Source organism: Aulonocara sp. 'chitande type north' Nkhata Bay, linkage group LG8, assembly GCF_057382095.1.
Source record: "Aulonocara sp. 'chitande type north' Nkhata Bay isolate Kocher_YH1m ecotype deep benthic linkage group LG8, A_spYH_male_GT1.1, whole genome shotgun sequence".
NCBI lineage: Eukaryota > Metazoa > Chordata > Actinopteri > Cichliformes > Cichlidae > Aulonocara > Aulonocara sp. 'chitande type north' Nkhata Bay.
Window position 1 is genome coordinate 19,173,399 of NC_141351.1, and position 18,017 is coordinate 19,191,415.

The 18,017-nt window shown below is 40.3% G+C and overlaps 2 protein-coding genes across 5 annotated transcripts; one reads left to right on the top strand and one right to left on the bottom strand.

Moving 5' to 3' along the window:
• Window positions 1-1,025: 1,025 nt before the first annotated feature.
• Window positions 1,026-11,384, top strand: bicral (BICRA like chromatin remodeling complex associated protein). Of its 3 annotated transcripts, XM_086304141.1 has the most exons (14): window positions 1,027-1,063; window positions 1,166-1,299; window positions 3,394-3,457; window positions 3,611-3,656; window positions 3,953-4,001; window positions 4,113-4,178; window positions 5,561-6,829; window positions 6,914-6,962; window positions 7,062-7,102; window positions 7,199-7,248; window positions 7,343-7,488; window positions 7,588-7,682; window positions 7,770-7,872; window positions 7,963-11,383. In XM_086304141.1, exons 4-14 carry the CDS (start codon window positions 3,616-3,618, stop codon window positions 8,436-8,438), a joined length of 2,385 nt encoding a protein of 794 aa, XP_086160267.1. In that variant the 5' UTR covers window positions 1,027-1,063; window positions 1,166-1,299; window positions 3,394-3,457; window positions 3,611-3,615; the 3' UTR covers window positions 8,439-11,383. The 3 variants fall into 3 exon arrangements, with proteins under 3 accessions (XP_086160266.1, XP_086160268.1, XP_086160267.1); XM_086304140.1 differs by having other exon boundaries at window positions 1,026-1,063; window positions 3,394-3,656; window positions 7,963-11,384; XM_086304142.1 differs by lacking the exon at window positions 3,394-3,457 and having other exon boundaries at window positions 1,026-1,063.
• LOC147323650 (uncharacterized) lies at window positions 10,570-17,656 on the bottom strand. 2 transcript variants are annotated; one of them, XM_086304144.1, is made up of 5 exons: window positions 17,312-17,655; window positions 13,356-14,657; window positions 12,924-13,034; window positions 12,509-12,625; window positions 10,570-12,421 (listed from the first exon to the last, which is right to left on the bottom strand). In XM_086304144.1, exons 1-5 carry the CDS (start codon window positions 17,319-17,321, stop codon window positions 12,393-12,395), a joined length of 1,569 nt encoding a protein of 522 aa, XP_086160270.1. In that variant the 5' UTR covers window positions 17,322-17,655; the 3' UTR covers window positions 10,570-12,392. The 2 variants fall into 2 exon arrangements, with proteins under 2 accessions (XP_086160270.1, XP_086160269.1); XM_086304143.1 differs by lacking the exon at window positions 10,570-12,421 and having other exon boundaries at window positions 12,428-12,625; window positions 17,312-17,656.
• Window positions 17,657-18,017: the final 361 nt, after the last annotated feature.

The window sequence follows — 18,017 nt, forward strand, 5'->3', positions numbered from 1 at the left end:
CGGAGTTTTTAAGCTAATTTTAAAAACTATATATATATTTTTTCTTTTTCAAAGATGAAATAAAACCTGCAATTTAACCACAAAATTATATAATTTCTTCTACATTTGGTCTCTTTATAAGCTTCGACAGACTTCTTTACCTTTTGAACAAAATGAAACAAAATATTTGAAGTGACTGGCTAATTATAGCAAGTGAGCTTATTTTAGCCTCTGTGTAATAGAATATAGTATTATATTAATATGTATGTGTATTATTAATAAAACGCATTTAATGATACTGCTAGACCAAAATGTTTCTTTCATCATTTTAAAGTAAAACAAAATAAAGAACAGTAAATACTTGAACATTTGCATTATTTATTTAATTTCTTTTTATATTTCCATTCGTTTTATATTTATATATTTCAATGAAATATTTATATATTTCAAAGAACCTTTTAATTTTTTTTTTCATATCACCTTCATTTTATCTACCCTGCTCCCTACAGTTTACCCATATTTATAGTGTGGTTTTTGTGAAACACATTACAGATATAGACAACAAATAAATTTAAATAGCATGCCATTTATTCATCTATCGTTTACTGTAAGGTCCCATCCCCCTGGTTGTGCAGATTGAATGAATCAAAAGTAAAAGTAAATAGAGCTATAAAAATGTTAGATAAAGATATGAAAGTAAATATCAAAGTATTAATATGAACAGCACACAGTATCTTAAAGACCATTTACAATAAGTGTTTATGTATAGAAATATGAGGTATTTACACTGAACTTCTTTTTTAAATAATATTTTCTTTAACGTTTTTATAATAAAGACATCACATACAACACTAGAAGGTGGAAGAAATATTATTTTTACTCGAAAGTGTGTGTAAAATGCGATTGAATTACATATAAAAAAACAACAACAAGTGTAATAAATGTAAACGCTTTGCTTTCTTATAAAGTCTGACTGCTTTCTGAATACGAAATAGGCTTCTCAGCAGGCAACTAGGCATACCTGAGCAACATCCAGGTGTGGCACACACAAAGGCCCGCCCTCTACTGTTGGCAGTGATTAAGTGTAATAACGTTTATCCGCTATTTATAAAGACAGAGCCACGTGTAATTATAATTCACATAAGCATTAAAAATAGTTTATTAATTATTTGCGGTTGTTTTTAAGGTTTCGTATTCAAATGCATGGAGCCATATGCAGTCGTTGAGGACCGCTGATTTCGCTGTGTGCACTACCCCAACAACAACCCGTGCGGTGATGGCGAGGAAACCCCGTTGACAAGGCACTGCTTTTTCATGACGGTGAGTTTCCCTTTGAGTGTATTATAATTTTGTGATAAAAATTTCAAGGAAAAAACACACACAACCTCCTTCCTCCCTTCCTTCAGGGAGGGAAGAGAGTTTGAGCGGAGAGAAAAATCTATCCGAGACAGAGCAGGGACAGTGAGAAAAATATATGAGTGGGAGAGGGAGAAGGAGGAGGAGGAGAAGGAGGGGGGAGCAAATTAAAAGTTGCCAAATGGAGATATTGGGTTTCAAGAAGGAGTGAGACAGGAGTAAAAGGGTTTGCCTCTTTTTGAGTCGTCTTTATGTTATGCTAATCGGGATAAATATTTATGGCTCGACGCGGTTTTAGCCCTTTTCGACGGATTCTGGCTTTCAAAATAGGCGTCGTCATCGACGCCGCGGCTAGCTAACCAGCGCAGGCCGATATTTAAAGTTAAAAATGTGGCGGAGCCGCTGAGTTAATGTCCCAAGCAGGACACGGACTGGGGACAAAAGTCCCGGGTTGAAACGCGTCGATTCGGCTATATCGAGGCAAAATGTGACGTTTTTCATGCTGGCAGACGAGCCACATAGAGGACAAATGAAAGCCTTCCCCAACAGAGAAAGAAAGAGCACGTCAGCGACGACGGGCGTTTTGTGCTGCTTGAATGCGATTATCACTCTCTGTCGATTCAGTCTATTTTTGGAAATAAAACTTGCAAGCTGTACATTAGCCGTGTTTTTGTGCGGCTTTAACGGCGGGGACTAGCCGTGGATTTGCGTCGAAGCGCACGTGCTGTGCTGGATTTGCTGGTGGTTGTGAATTTGAGCTCGAAATTAGGCAAAAAATGCAACAAGAAATACGCCAGAAATATGCCAGTTTGATCAAAACTGGCATTAAAGATGCAAATCTGGCGATATCGAGCTAGATCACATTTTTTTAAAGGTTATTATTCTGGCCAGCATAAACAGCTCGTCATTTCATTTTTAATGCAGCTAACATTACAATTTGAGGTGATCGCTTGTAAACGTTAACTTTTTGCACCTTGGATTTAATTGGATAATATAGATTTTTACAGCCCGTATTTGATGCCTTTTTTGTGAAGTGTTTATGGCTTAGTTTGCGTTGTTTTTGTCTCGGAATCTCGACATGGTTTTCTGTAACAAGTTTCGAAGGATAAATGACACTCGTTTGCTCGACGAGAAAATGTCGTGTTATTTGCTGTGGACACACACAAAAAACAACCGTGATTTTCCAGCGATTTAAATCGCTCAAGCGGTCGTTGTTTTTGCTTTAAACTCCAAACACGGTCCGTGTAAACGGCCTAATTTGTGCAGCAGCCCTGTCCTGTCTTTGTTCTCGCTCAACCAAAGATGGAGGCTCAACGTGGCTCTGCTGTAAAGACAGCCTATGGCATGGTAACAGCCATTTTGTAGAGTTGCAGTCGCCTTTCATGGGAAAACAAAACCTACATTTCCCCAGTCACCTGCAAACACACACACACACACACACACACAGAGCAAAATAAAATTGAATGTGATACAACCATTTTATTCACATGCTCTATTAGTGATTAAATGAGTTTTTTATTATTATTATGTGATACAGTAAATAAAGCAGCCACAACCATTTACTTACAGATATTGAATCATTTAAGTGCCATTAAAAAAAAAACAACAACCCCTAAACCCCCAATTATTAAGTAGCACCAAGCTGACTGACTGACACAACATAAAGCCAATACCTCTTTCAATGGAGAGATGAAACCCAGAACATCAACCAGAACTATAATGTATAAATGTTGCAGGGTGGGGTTGTTTACACTCAAATACTCTTTTTCACTCTGCACACTGGAAAGACAACCAATGTGGGACAGCAGAGAAGCTTTATGGGTGGGAGTTTGTCATAGCTAAGCATTTGTAGGAGGGGATGAAGGCCATTCTGTCCTTATGTACTGAATAGCAAATATGTACCCCCCCCCCCCCCCCCCTCCCAACTTCCTGTCCGCACCCCTGTTTCACACTTGAACCATTCTTTTATCTAGCACCTGCCTGCACTGTCTTACACCCCTTATCTGACATACATGTCCAGTTATGTAGTTCTACTAAATGAAGTTTCTCACTCTGCAGCCCAGCCTTTTGCAGGAAAGAAAGGGTGTTAAATGACTGAGCCCATGCTTCCTGCTGGAAACCTGTGAGTGAAATGTCTAAAAACATGCCAGCCATTTAGAGCTCAAGCACTTCTACTTTAGAGTAAAACAAAAACAAGTTTTTTTACTCCACTGTTCAGTGATTAGACCTTAGCGTGTCCCATGTCCTCATCTGATGGCCTTCCATACTCTTTCAGGTGTCATGGATGATGATGACGATCGCCGTCTTCTGGATATTTTAGGGTAAACGTTATAAGATTATAAAATCTGCACTAAGATTCGAGCTCTTCTTGCCACACCCCGGGCCATACAGTTTTATACTTGTGAATATATAGTTGCCTTTAAAATCAGTGCCACAACTATCTGCAAGATCTGTTTTTTTGGTTTTAAATCTTTCATTGAATAAGGGAAGTGAATATTTTAATGGTCATAAGCACAAGACACATGTAGTAAAGCAAATGTCAGGGAACTTTAAAACCACAGATAGTGACACAAATAAAAAGAAACTGCTAAAGATGTTGCTTCTTTATCTTTTTCAGAGATGTAGATGCGTTGAATGACTATCTCCATGGCAGCAACAGCAAGTCTGTGAGTGACACTTGGAGAATTCAGAGTTTGTCTGAATGACTTCCTTAGAAATGTTCCTTAAACACCAGAATTACCCAAGTCCATTCACTCGCTTGTCTTTTGTTCCTGCAGATTGAGGAGGATGATGTAACAAACGCAGCTTATGGGTCTGATGGATCCCTCTTTGGTAACGACACCGTAAGTATACCTATGATTACCTTGATCCAAGCCAAACCACAAGGACATTTTGTTACAGTTCATCATTAGGAGTGGATGATAAAATGGTAACGATAACTACCAGGGATAACTTTTCCTCAACAGAAATATGAGTAACGATTAATAAAAAGTCAATCGAACTCATTCCGTCCATTTTTTTGACAGACAAGACAAAAGGACGATGACAATAGCTCTACACTGAACCAATCGTGGTTGGAGCAGAGTTAAAGCCATGTCAATTTAGGTCGTCACACACATACACAGCACTACAGAGCACTACGTTAGAAGTGTGAGTGAGATAAAAGAAAAAATGTTCAAAACGTCAGCTACAGCATTACAAAACAAGAGCCCAAGTGTCCAAGACTCTGTTAAAGGGAATTCGGTGTTGTGGAGATATTCTTACCGTTTAAAGATCGACAAAGACACAGAGTAGCATGTTTCGACAAAGGCAGGTAACATCATGAATCGCTTTTAGATCTGAAGCAGTGCTATCCCAGCACAATGCACAGTTTATCTGCAGTTACCTGAAAAATACAGTGCACACACAGTACAGGAGTTTGCAGTTCTAGACACTTGTTTGCGGTATGACAGAAAATGAAGAGGGACAGTGATCTCACAACGACAGTTAAAAATGTCAAATTTAGGCTGGTGATGAAAGGACCTGATCCTCATTACCAGTCTCTGGGCTGTGGACAAACAACACCTTTTCCCAGCTGCACAGGAGTGCAGAGAGACAGCTGAACAAGCGGTGTCATACTTCACTGCCACATCGGATTTGTGGTCAAATCACGCATCTGACCCATATATAAGCTTCACTGTCCACTTCGTTGGAGTGTACTGCACTGGTATTACCTTTTAAAATGTCTTTACTTGTTGCCTTGGAGCATAAGCAGACCACAGCTGAGTGGATATGTCTGGTTTGTTTATGCTCTGTTAAATTGATAGTTTCTTGAATTTGTACTGAGGGTATGTATAGAATTTTTTTTTTTTTGGGGGGGGGGGTGCTATTTATTTGTGTTTGAACAGTTTGAATATATACAAAATAATGAATACCGTTTGGTTTATTGAGATTTTATTTTGTATTAATATCTGTTATTTGAACTAACCAAAGAATTTTCAGTTTGTGTTCTTCTGTAACACTAACAGATACTTCTTTATTAACTTTGAAATACAATATTATATTAGTATTTTATATTCTATAATAGATAATCATGTTCAATTTTTGACAGAAAGCTAATAATATTTGAAATAAAATTAGCCTGATATCTTAACTTGGGCATAAAAAGAAGCCTTTGACTTTGAAATCAGATATGCAGTTCACATGCAAATAGTTCTCCATTTTCTTCTCTCAATACTTCCTTCAGACTGGCTCCAACACTGGCCTCAAAGATGGTTCTTCTACAATGGGTGAATTTGGCGAGGATTCGACCGGGGCAGGCCTCCAACTCTCTAGCAGTCTCTCGTTTATTGAGGATGAACTGGGGCCTGAAACCTCCCCTGGAGGGGTGGATCTCGGGGGAGAGGACCAGCCCTTTGACATCCTTCAGAAATCTCTCTTGGAAGCTGATATCACTGAGCAAACGCTGGCCCAGGAAGCCTTACTGGACTCGCAGCCTGCTCCCACTCTAGTGCAAGCTCCTGTTCCCTTCTCCTCCCCGCTGGTCTCGGGGAACTATGGAGGCGGGGTAGGTGTGGTAACGACTGCAACTGCTACGTTCTCTGCAGGCCAGTTTTTGCAAGGCATGCCGTCACTGCCTAATGGTTCTGGTCAGCCAATCCAGGTGTTGGGTTCTTTTGGTGCAGGTGGCGGAGTGATGACTTTGAGTAGCTTAGAAAGATCACCACAGATCGTGCTAAGGCCAGGTGTTTCTGTAGCTCCAGCAGGGACAACAACAGGGGGGCAGGTGTTTGCTCCCACCCAAGGCCAAGTTGGCTTACCTTTCAAAAACATCCCGCTTCAAAATATCATCATACAGAGAGGCCCAGGAGGGACCCAGACTGTTGTCAGACCAATCCAGCCTAAACCCCTCCAACCGGGGTCTCAGACTGTCTACAGCCTTGGTCTTCAGCCCACTTCCACCACCGTGACTAATGTAGTGAACACTAATACTGCTGCTCCTGCAGGACAGTACACACCTAATGGCTCCATTGTAGTACAACCACCCCTGGAGCAGCAACAAGCGTCTACACTGACAAATATATCAGCCGGACAGTTCTTGCTACCCAGCTCCTTGGCTCTCACTTCATCTAGCACCATCCACAACGGGCCCATCAACCCCAACTCAAATCCCCTAATTACCAGTCAAAACACAGTGCAGATTGTTGCAGCGCAGAACTTCAATGCACCAACAGCTGGTCCACTAATTTTGAATCAGGGAGTAGTAAGCGGGAATCAGGTTGGAGGAGGTGTAACTCAGATGTGGACGGGAGTTTCTTGTGCGAGCTCCACCTCCGTGCAGACACCATGCGCTCCTGGACGTCTGACTCTGGTTGGCCCGGCTACAACAGGGATCTGCAATCAGAGCCAAGCGTCGGCTACTCCCGTGCAGCGCCTTCTAGTGACTCCATCCCAGAACTGTACTTCTCTGTCCCCTTTACCTGGTAATGTGACACAGCAACAAGACTACAGACAGGTATACAGATGGCAGTCTTTTTATTAATTTGCTCTCTCCTTATTTGTTCTCTCTCTAACATAACTTTTACTTGAAATTTTTCAGAATTCTTCATCACCTGCCCTCAAACAAGCACATGCCAGCAGCATCCACGGTAAAAGAGGCGCCAATGGCTTCAGTGTATAATATGTTTCAATATAAGCTGCAGAATTTCAGACTGATAAAGTTGCTTTGTTTGTGTGATCTCTTGTAGCAATCAAACCCATGGTACAGGATTCAATACTAAACTCTGAGGTATGTTAGCTGTTTGTTTTACATGCTTGTGTGTCTTTTTTAGGTGGAACAATCTAATGTAATGACATCTTTGGTTTTTACACTTCCCCATCATAGGTCAGTGCACAGAAGAGGCCTCTGCTTCCTACTCTTACAAAAGGAGAAATGTGAGTTTTTTTGACATGCCATCTGTCCTGTGTAGTTTTGCTTTTGTCTTTCAGTCATTTAACAAACTTGTGTCTTTCTCTGTTATTTTTAAAGGATTTTACAGCAGGTGAGGAAGGATCATGTTGCAGTTCAGACCCCAGATCGACGTCGATTCACTTCAGTTGATGACGCACTCCTGAGACTTATCCCGTACCACGTGTTCCAGGGGGCTCCACCCAGCCCGGACGAGTTCTCCCAGGGTACAGTCATGACAATACTAGATTCACCCCAAGTCTTTTATGGAATTAAAGTTGTTGTTGTTTTTAATAAAAGTAGTGTGTTGTGTTTTGAATTTCCAGTGGATGAGGAATTTGAAGCAGCTGCAACTCAGGTGCTGATGAGGACACAGGGGATGGTAAACAAATACAGGCGACTACTGATGGTGGAAGCTGAGGTAGGTGCACGCGCTAGTTAATGACTAGATGTGAGGGATGTTAGGAAATGCACAGGGCTAACAGCATAACCTCACTCTTCTGTGCAGCGTTTCAGTCCGTCCTCAGAAATGGTGATGATCGACAGGACTTTCAACCAAGAGGAGCGCAGCACCTTGATACAAGACAAACGCATGGTACTAGTGGACCCAGGTAAAACAGAATTGGAGTGAATCCCATTGTGAACTAATATTCCCTTTTCAGTTAACTTTGATTTAACACTTTGCCCTGTCTGGTTTGTAGACAGTTTCTTGGAGGAGTTCTGTTGTGGGACGAAATCCAAACTTTTCCAAGTCCCTTCCCCGCCTCAGCCTATATCCAGCTATAAATGGAATGAGTCAGAACAAGGCTCTATGGAGCCACCATACAGGACAGACTCCCAGCCTGGTTATGAAGACCCAGGAGGGAGTGAGCCTGTAGGACCTGGCTCAACAGAGAGACTTCATCCACCACACTTCGAAAGCAAGAACGTGCTGGAAATGAAGAGATCCCAGCAACTCTACGGACCCAGCGGCATCAGCAACAACAGCCTGATTGCTGCCAATAGTTGCCCCCATAATAAACCCTCACCTTTCCCAGCATTGTCAGGAGGCCCGACAAACTACCAGGTGTCTCACCACCCTGTGCAGCCTCCATATACCCCTCAGCTCACCTCACCCCCTCACCCTGACACAGATTCTGCTCTTGAGGCGGCAGTCAACAGCATCCTGGAATGTTAAGATGTATAAACCATATTACACCCAATGTATGGTTTCTACTTCTTTTTTGTATGTGCATTTCTTTTTCTTTATGTCCCCTGTGTGAAGAGAGGCTAACTCGTCTTTCAGGTCTGTGTTCTTAGTGATACACAGCCATGTAGCATGTACGTAGTTTGCCTTGGGTTATTTTAGAGGAATTTTATGTTGAAGTCAGTTAGTCTGTAAAGGTGTTACGTGAACACATGCACTTACAGTTACCTATAAAGACCCGGGAATGTGTGCAATGCAATGTACTAACAGATGCAAAATGTTCTTTTGTTTATTTTACAGTGGTAAGGTTTGCGACTGAATGCAAGAGTGTCCCTCTCTTCACACACTAGTTAATACTTTTTGCCAGTTTATTGTTTATTCCCCACCCCACTACCTATGCCGAACAAGAGGGATGAGGAGGAGGGACTCTGTGCCTAATTGTAGGTTTTTATATGGAAGTGTTTACATGAAGAAGCTCTAAATATCAGAAAATCCATTTATTTCTGTTCTTTCTACATCTAAGCACGCAAACAGTTGCTTTTGTACAAGTAGTTCATGGTTGAGAGGTGTAGATCTCCTCACATCTAAGCTCAGTAGAGATACCTTCAAACAGGCAAGTTGCACTAAACATACTGTGGCCTATTTCAGGAACTATATAAACACAAGGCTTTAGTCAATATGCGGTGTATGCTGGGCTGAACTGGATGGACACGTCAAAGAGAACCAAAATCTTTTTGCCTGCTTTTGTGTTTTTGGCTGCCTGTAACAAGGACAACCTCTTAATCACACTAGAAGCCAGTTAAACTAGTCCCATTGACACATATGGTAGTGTTACAGTGCTTTTTTTGTGCTTAAGTCACCTTTTTCATTTTCTTTTGTACCTTAAAGGTATGCAAGTCCCGACACAGACACAGGACATATCTGTAGATCTTTGCCACCTTCATCATTTCACAGTGAGTTTGTGTCTGTGGAGCTACATCCTCAGATTGAGGAAGAGATGTTAAATTTGCTGAACTTTTTTTTTCTTTTAAATGACATTGAAAGAAACAGGACTGTTTTTGTTTGTTGTTATGTGTTCCCCAGCGTTGAGAACGTGACAATACTGTCAGCAGTTTAAATGACCCAGGAGGGTCATTGATTGTATGTATGTTTGTTTGCCTTTTGCATATAATTATATATGAATCATATCTTTCTCTCTATGCTTTACTACCCTGACACGTCAATGTGTGTGTGTGTGTGTGTGTGTGTGTGTGTGTGTGTGTGTGTTAATTGGCAACCATACACACTGATTTCCTGTAGTTTGGTAGTGTGATTGCCATACTTTTGACTTTATTGCCAAGCGTTTTCTTAGTTCCCTGGGATAGTTTTCTCACACTTTCGCTCTTTTCCTTCTCAGCAGCACAACCAAAATTATTAGGAGAGACTGTGGTCTCATCCAGAATCCCCGTCATTTGTCTCACCAGCTCTGTGGCTAATTATTTAAAAAAAAACCTGTAGTGTTTCCTCTGAACTCAGAATGATTATGTTTTTGTTTTATTAAACCAAGACTTAAAAGTCCTAAATAATGTCCCTCTACTTCTGTTTTTGCAACAACACAAAAGCCCTGATTAAATGCATTAAATGCTCTCAGGGTTGATTCTGGACAGCACCACCTTTCTCCTATGAGCATGTATGTGAAATATGCTTGCTAATAGACCACACAAACAGACTGAAGGCCTTTCATATGGGATGATAGAAGACCCTTTTTTAATTTAAGTGCCAGTGGCCATGGCAGCCTGCCTGCATCTCTGCCTCAGCTCTTGCAGACCTCTTCTTTCCGAGAAAAACTGGGCTGTTTGCTTTGAAAGCAAATCTCAAATGACAAGTGAGGGTCAAGTGAGATTTTGCATTTGCTCCTCCAAGCGACTGCTGCAAGATTTTGTGCCTCTATAGCACTTATATCTACAAGGATGTTCACTTTAGGCTTTCAAAGTAGGGACATACCCAGTGTTTGTAAACCATTGTGTTATCAGAATGCATATCATGGTCTTGAGAGCCTGGTAGGAACAAACTGTGCTTTTTCTCCCCTATCATCATCATTTTTTTTTATTTTTTTTTTGTGCAGAGATGCGTTTTCTGCCTTCATTTTCATTGTTTATTGTCCCATTTGATTTGTATAGTTTGTTGTTTTGTATAAAAAAAGTTAGACACAAAATATTTATAATTTTTGTACGAAGAAAAAGAGAATGTAAAGAAAAAAACGTAAGAAAATTATTTTTTATTGTGTTGACTAAGAAGCAGTGTCAGTAAAGTCATTACAAAAGAAAATGCTGTTGTTTCTTTATTTGTATTTGTTCAATACAGCAGTTAGGAGATTCAACAATGAATTAATTTTGTGTACAACAAGGAACAAAAGAGAAAAGGAAAAAAAAAAAGAAAAAAAAAAAGGAAGTGGTCCAGTCCGGCTGAAAACCTTCAATTTCCCTCCATTGCTATTCTGTGAGGGTTCACACACTGGCACTGATGGACTAAGCATGCATAATCACATCATGTGACAGAGGAAGCAGTGGCAAAGGAAAACCAGATTTGTTACCCTCTGCTGCACAGATATGATCTTTTCATTGATGTCATGACATTTAGATTTCATGTTTCTCTGCATCACAGCTGCCAAAGTAATATTTTATCAAGTTAGAAATCTGTTGGTTCTCTTTAATCCTTTTATGGACTCCAGCACCGATGCCTCTACACAAAAGAGCTGAGAAAACTGCACAGCAGACATTAGACTGCCCAGCCCCCTTTGGTTCAAGTAACATAACCCAACAGTGACAGCTAGTGGATGTCTGGAGCACACAGTGGTCACTGATGAGGAAAAATGTTTTGACCCTTAAAAAAGCTGGGTTTTTTTTAAAGCAAATACTTGTTTTTTTTAACATTTTCTCCATGAAATAAATAAGACAGGAATAATAAAAGAAACATACAAAAACATAAGCAAAATAAAAATAATACAATTTAGCATGACAAGCTTTCATTTTAGAAACCTTATACAGATAAGAATGAAACTCTTATCCTGGTCACCTAGAGATAGAAAGTTACATGTTTTAGTTTTGTATTCATTTGCAATTCATTTAATTAGGAAAATTCATAATCATTCAGTCTGTCTTCAAAACATATGCTTTTAGATTTTATACAAAAGATGGACAACCAGAGAGACTGAAAGAAACACACGACACCCAATTCTAAATATAAATATCTGGGAAAATTCAGCAAAAGCAAACAAGGTAGTAGGACAAACGGGGAAACAAAAAAGGCTTATTTTGGGGAAAAGTCATCAGGATTAAGCCAGTTTTATCAGATCTGACTGGTGATACCACACATGCAGTTTTATGTCCCAGTGACCACTGAAATGAAACTGCCCAAACAAGAACCCAACGGCAAGACTTGCTTCTAGAAAAACTCTAGAAGCACTATGAAGTCAACGCAGTCCCAATGTGAAGCTTAGAGATGAGCATTTGTCCTGTTGTCATGAGTGTATCTGGGGTTGAATTGAGGGGGAACTGTATGCTTATATGGAAGTGACCATTTAATTAAAAAAATAAGCATGTTGCATTCAATCAAGCTTGAAACTAGCTACTGAGACCCTAAACTCACTGGAGAATTGACATAGACTTCTATACACCTGTACTTGTTTTCCAACCAGAAGAGTTGTACACTTATGGTCACTACAAAGAATTCAGTTTAAGGCACTTTTGCACTTACTTCACTATTTATCATTTACTATATAGTGCTCCCACAATGTATGCTGGTGACAGAATACACAAAATTGGCTGAAGGGAAGGGCTTACATGCTGACAAGTAACGGTACCAGTTTCTCAGTTATAAATGCTGTGCAAATTCATCATATGGAGTCCTGAAGTTCTGAGACTTTTCTCTGTCAATGCTGCTGCTTCAAGTATCTTTCCTTGACCCTTAGTGATACTTCCTCCAGCGATCAAGCTCTGGGAAAAGAAAAAAAAGAAAAGAAAACCAGCTTATCTCCAAATCCATCAGTTAAATGGAGCACACACTTAGTAAAACACACTTACTTATGTGGCGGTAACTCCAGATGTAGCTGAGCACGCAGTATCCTGCTAACAACATGCCCAGTCCACCTACACCTCCTTTCCTCACATCAATATACCGCCTGTAATACCACTGCCAGCCTGAATCACGCACAGAAGAGTTGAGAAAGGACAAGCACAGAAATCTTAAAGAATAGACACCAATCTCACATCTGTATAGCAGATATTAAGCAGCTGCTAACAGCTGTTGGCTATAATGCTTTTGTTCTGAGGTAACATCTGACTACAAGCATCTACAATGTTCAATAAAACCTCATTTCTGAGAGATAACACTGTTACAGGAAGTTAGAAGTGACAGACAAACAAATGGGAGGACGGCTTTTGTGCTGTGAGTAGCACAAATACTGTGTCTCTCTGTGTGTGAGAGAGAGATACTGACCTCTTTGCAACATTCCCACAGCATCTTTTGGATGGCTTGGGGCTTTGCAGGCAAGCCATTTAGGTAATTCCCTCAGTCTCACCTGTCCAAGACTCCGGTGTGTCAGAGCTCCTGTAATCCATGACACCGACAGAGAATCAGGAAGCTGAAACACTACAATCGAGCTGAATATTATTCCAAAGTCTTTATTATTGGTACTGGCCCAGTAAAACTGACAATATATGGCAATAATTTTTCTTCATTTATGAACTACTTTATCAATAAAATCTGTGAAAAACGCCTAACACAGTGCGGTGAGCCACAAAGTGACTTGTTCAAATGTCTGAATATAATTCATTAATTATATTATTTTGTAAGTCAGACAGGGAAAGAATCCGGACCATCAGGTCTGTATACATTTTGGCTGGAATACAATTATTTCCAAATACTTACCTTTGTTTGGATTTTCAGCAGTGCTTTGCTTCCTGACCTCAGGCTTCTCCACTGTCTTCACGTTCACTGGCAGACTTTGTGATACAAGAGGGGAAAGAAGGCTGGAAAACTGACCCACTGGTGCCGATTTTGTGAGGAGGCCTGTCATGTGATGGCTCACCTTCAGCCCCTCATTCAGGTTGACTGGAGGAGGCATAGCTTGCCACTGCTGAGATGACGCACGCAGGAAGGGAGCTGTAGTAGGGGTTGATTCTGGCACATCTCGCAGAGGGACTAAAGCCAGTTGTTTAGTCTTTGAGGTTATTTTCTTATCTGATTTTAGGCCTGCATGTTGTGGGCTAGGGCTCAGCAGCTCATCAGACTGAGTTGCAACATACTTTTGATTATCTTCTAAAAGTGGAGCTGGTCCAACACCCGTATCGACTCTGATTTTACTGCACAGGTTGTCATTAGTTTGAATTTGGCTCAGGATGCTCGGCCTGCTGGACTGACGAGGCGATCTAGCTCGGCCTAATGTGGCTTTAACATCCTGGAGGGTGATCTTTGCCTGGTGGCCATTTCCTAACTTCAAAACAAAATTATTCATGGATGAATCCTCAATCTCCTGCTTGCCATCCTCCGAAAACTTGTGTCTTTTCTCTGGGAATTTTGTGCTACTTTCACTCTGTTTGGTTGTGGAAAGCATCTGATTAACATGATTCTTTGTCTTTGGTGTCTTCTTAGGTGCATCTTTGGGTTTAGCGTCTGCAGACAGATGGGCATAGTCTTTGCCTGAGATAGTTTTGGGCTCTGTCTGAGCTGTGTTTCTGGAGCTTAGAGTTGGTTCTGTTTCAGACACCTTTAGTGATTCCTTTGTAATTTGGTCATACTTAGCAGCTTCTATCAATGCACGGAGACTCTTCTTTTTTGGTTTAGAAGTGGTGGGGGGCAGAGCTGGAGATGGAGATAACAAAAGGGTGCTTGTCTTTATTTGATCAACCAGCTTTTGTTTCTTCTTCTTAGTTGGTGAAAGTAATGTCATGGATGATGATGTTCGTGGTGATGAAGATGTCGCATTTGATGGTCCTGATGCTGTGTCCCTTTTACGCGTCTGTCCTTGTAGATCTGTTATGACTGATGATGATGACTTCCTTCCCTTTGCTGTTGCTCTGGACAAAACCGAGTCCAGCTGAGAAGACGATGCTGTCTGGTTTGCTGTGACATCTGGTTTGGATGGTGGCGCTTTAGAGGCAGCAGCTGCCTTGCAATGTGGCAAGTGGCTCTTCAACCTTTTGTACGTTTTCCCGCAGAATGGACACACCTCTGTGGGTGGGTGGGAGACAGAGAACGGGTCAAAATGGGACTTCCAGGGCAAACATAGAATGACCAGTGAAGATGTGTTGGAAGGACATAATGGCTGAATATAAATAAGGTATAGTTTTAGCTTTATATGAACAATTTCATCTTTAAAGAAAGAAAATCATATCAAGCACCAGCTATGTGTGCATAAACATACTGATTATGATCTCATACACAATTTAGAATCACAAATTAACCTAACATGCATGCACGATCGTAGGAGGAAACTGGATCACCCAACCCCCGACCCAACCAGGACGTGCAAACCAAGAACCTTATTTTTGTGTGGCAACAGTGTTAACCACTGCACCAATTGCTTTTGAGGTTGTTGGGTTTTTTTAAATAATTAAATAAAGTCCATTTTGATGTTAAGTAGACCAGAAAATCAGCTGCACAAAACAGAATACCTATCCTTTCTTTTACTGTAAAGAAGAATAAGTTAAGGTCAGCCATTAGGAACAAAAATAACTAAAATTAAAATGTCACTACATTTTTACACTCGCAGAGCAGTCCACTTGGAAAGATTGGTTCCTTTGGTGGGCCGACACCTCTTCTGGTTCCCAATCTACATGTTTAACACACCTTGCATTCAAAATATGTCACACGTACAGTTGTGGTCTGAAGTTTACATCTACACATCATGGGCATTGATGTCGTGGTAATTTTCGACTTTTAACTTAACTTTTTCCAAAGTAGCATGGTTATACAACATACATCTTTAATGACTTTAAAAACAATACATAAGTGCACAGGTCTGGCTTTACTTTGCATTTTCTCTAATCCACACAGGGTTAAAAGTATACATACAGTACAACTGGTAACTTGTCTGCCAGCATAAAATGGATTTCTTTGACAGCACTCATTGAATGAGAAAGTCCAAAGAACTTGGTGAAGATCTCAGAAAGGCAATTTTAGATTTAAACAAGTTGGGAAGATCTCTTGAAGCAATTTCTAAACAGCTGCAGATCCCAAAATCATCAGTTAAGACAATTGTACATGTTGGATGTGCCACCACTTTGCCAACGTCTGGAAGATTACCCAAACTGTCCTCCTCAGATAAGATGTAATTAATTGGGATGTTCAGGAACAACCTGGGAACCAACAAGGCTCAAGCCTGCAATTAACTTGAAACTGCAGCACCAGTGTCACTGTCTACAGTGAAGCAAGTTTTACATAGCTATGGACTGAGAGCGTGCCAACCAAGAAAGAAGCCCCTGCTCCAAAATAAAAACCGTCAAGCTTGACTGAAATTTGCAGCTGCCCACAAGGACAAACGAAATGTGAGAAAGGTTTTATGGTCAGATGAGAGAAAGACTGACCCACAGTGTTTGAAGAAGTAAAGATGAAACTTTCTGACCTTAGAAAGCTGTCAGTGGTACTAGTATATTGCACAAAGTCAATGGAATAGTGAAATTAAAAGCCCAAAACTACCATGACATTCAGACCCATAATTGAGTGTCAATAAAATACTGCTTTGCATTGAAGACTACCCGATTAATGGGAAATGTAAGGTAGTTACAAGGGTGACCTTGTCACCTGAATAATAGGTTCTCTAGACCAGGGGTGTCGAGCTTATCATGGGGCACATACAACCAAATTTCAAGTTAAATAGGCTAGATCAGTGAAGCCTTAACTGTTTTTGTTCAACTTTCAGCACTATGAAAGTTACCCTTGTTTTCCCTGAGATAAGAAAAATCCCTCAGAAAAATAAGCGCAATTTTATTTAACAAAACATCTCAACTTTTCCATATTACAAAGAAATGCTGATTTAAAAAAATTGTAAGAGCTGCAAGAAATAAAGGACTTTATAATCTTTATTTGAAGTGTCCATATTTTCCAAAGCCATCCAGTGGGCTGAATTGGAGCTTTTTGGACCTACGTCTGGCCAACAGGCCATATAGTTGATACCTAGTCTCTAGATCAATTTTACATCAAGGGACGCATACTGGCCACTTTGAAATTAGCTAGAACTGTGAAAATCCCTTTTCTGTCATTGTAAAGTAGTTTAACTGCACATTTAATTCCTGGGATATCTCGATTTATTAAAAAGAAGTGTAATTTCAACAGTATGCATTAGTTTATATACTGTACATGATAAGGACATGTTTGTCAGCATGATTCTTCACACCTAAATTGCAAGATATGAATGTGTAAAATTACAGGAAAAGTTCTGGTAGCTCATTGACCAGCTACCAGTAATTATAAAGAGAAAGTTTTTGTTAATTTACAGAAAATGTCCTTTATTTTACTGAAGACACATTTGAAATAAAAACAGAAATTTCTAGTAGTTAGTGAAGAAACTGGACATTTTCTGTCTTGTGTTTGTTACTTTATTACTTTCTTGTAGCACAAATGGCTTATAGCATCAGCTGCGTAATTTGTGAAAATATAGTTGAAAGTCCAAATTTTATGACCTCCTTCACATTTTACATAGAGGTCCAGTGGGCCGGATTGGACTTTTTGGTGGGTCAGTTCTGGCCCCCGGGTCTTATGTTTGTCACCCTGGCTTCTAGACGAAGCTATAAACATATTTTTATAATTCAGCAAATTAATATATTGGTCGTTATTATATCACGTCTTTTTTCCGCTATTCTGAATTACAGTTGTGTGACACTTACCACAGCTCATTTCGCACGCGCCTGTCAAACAGCCAATCGGGTGAAAGCATGACTCAGAGCAGCAAAGTTAGGTGAAGCGTCAGTAATTATCACATTTACACGCGGGAGTGTCACTTTTAAACAGTTTCGGTTAAGTAAGTTCTCAGAGTCGCGACGGTGAAGTGAAAGACCCCGCTTTTAGGTAGCGAGTTCGAAGCCTGAATGTAAAATCAAAAGTTATCGTAAAATCATCAATATATTGACGCCCTAGTTTAAAATTACACCCCTTGGATGTGGTTTATAACGGTACAGCCCGTTACATTGCTGTGACAGATAAAAGTCTTGTACGAACACGCAGGGATCTGCTCGGTGGGTGTGTTGCGTCGACTTTATGATTCACTCCTCCCCACTTCCGCCTTTTGAAGTCCCCAAACATGCCGACGCATTTTTGGATGAAGTCAAAATAACCACTAAACGTTTCACAGGTACGCTTGAGGCGTCGGAAACTATGTATCCGCAGAAATGCTTACGTATTTTTCTGGCAGAGTACTGAAAAAAAGACGTCTTAGCGGTACAGTAAGGTTTATCTACGTAACACGTGGTCCTCGTGTTTTGTTAATCATTAGATTTTGGTCTAAGTGGTAAAGAACCCAGGTTTCAATTTGCACCTCAAAAAAATTCACAGTGAATTTCCAAAGACAATAAAATCAAGTTTTTCAGGCATAAA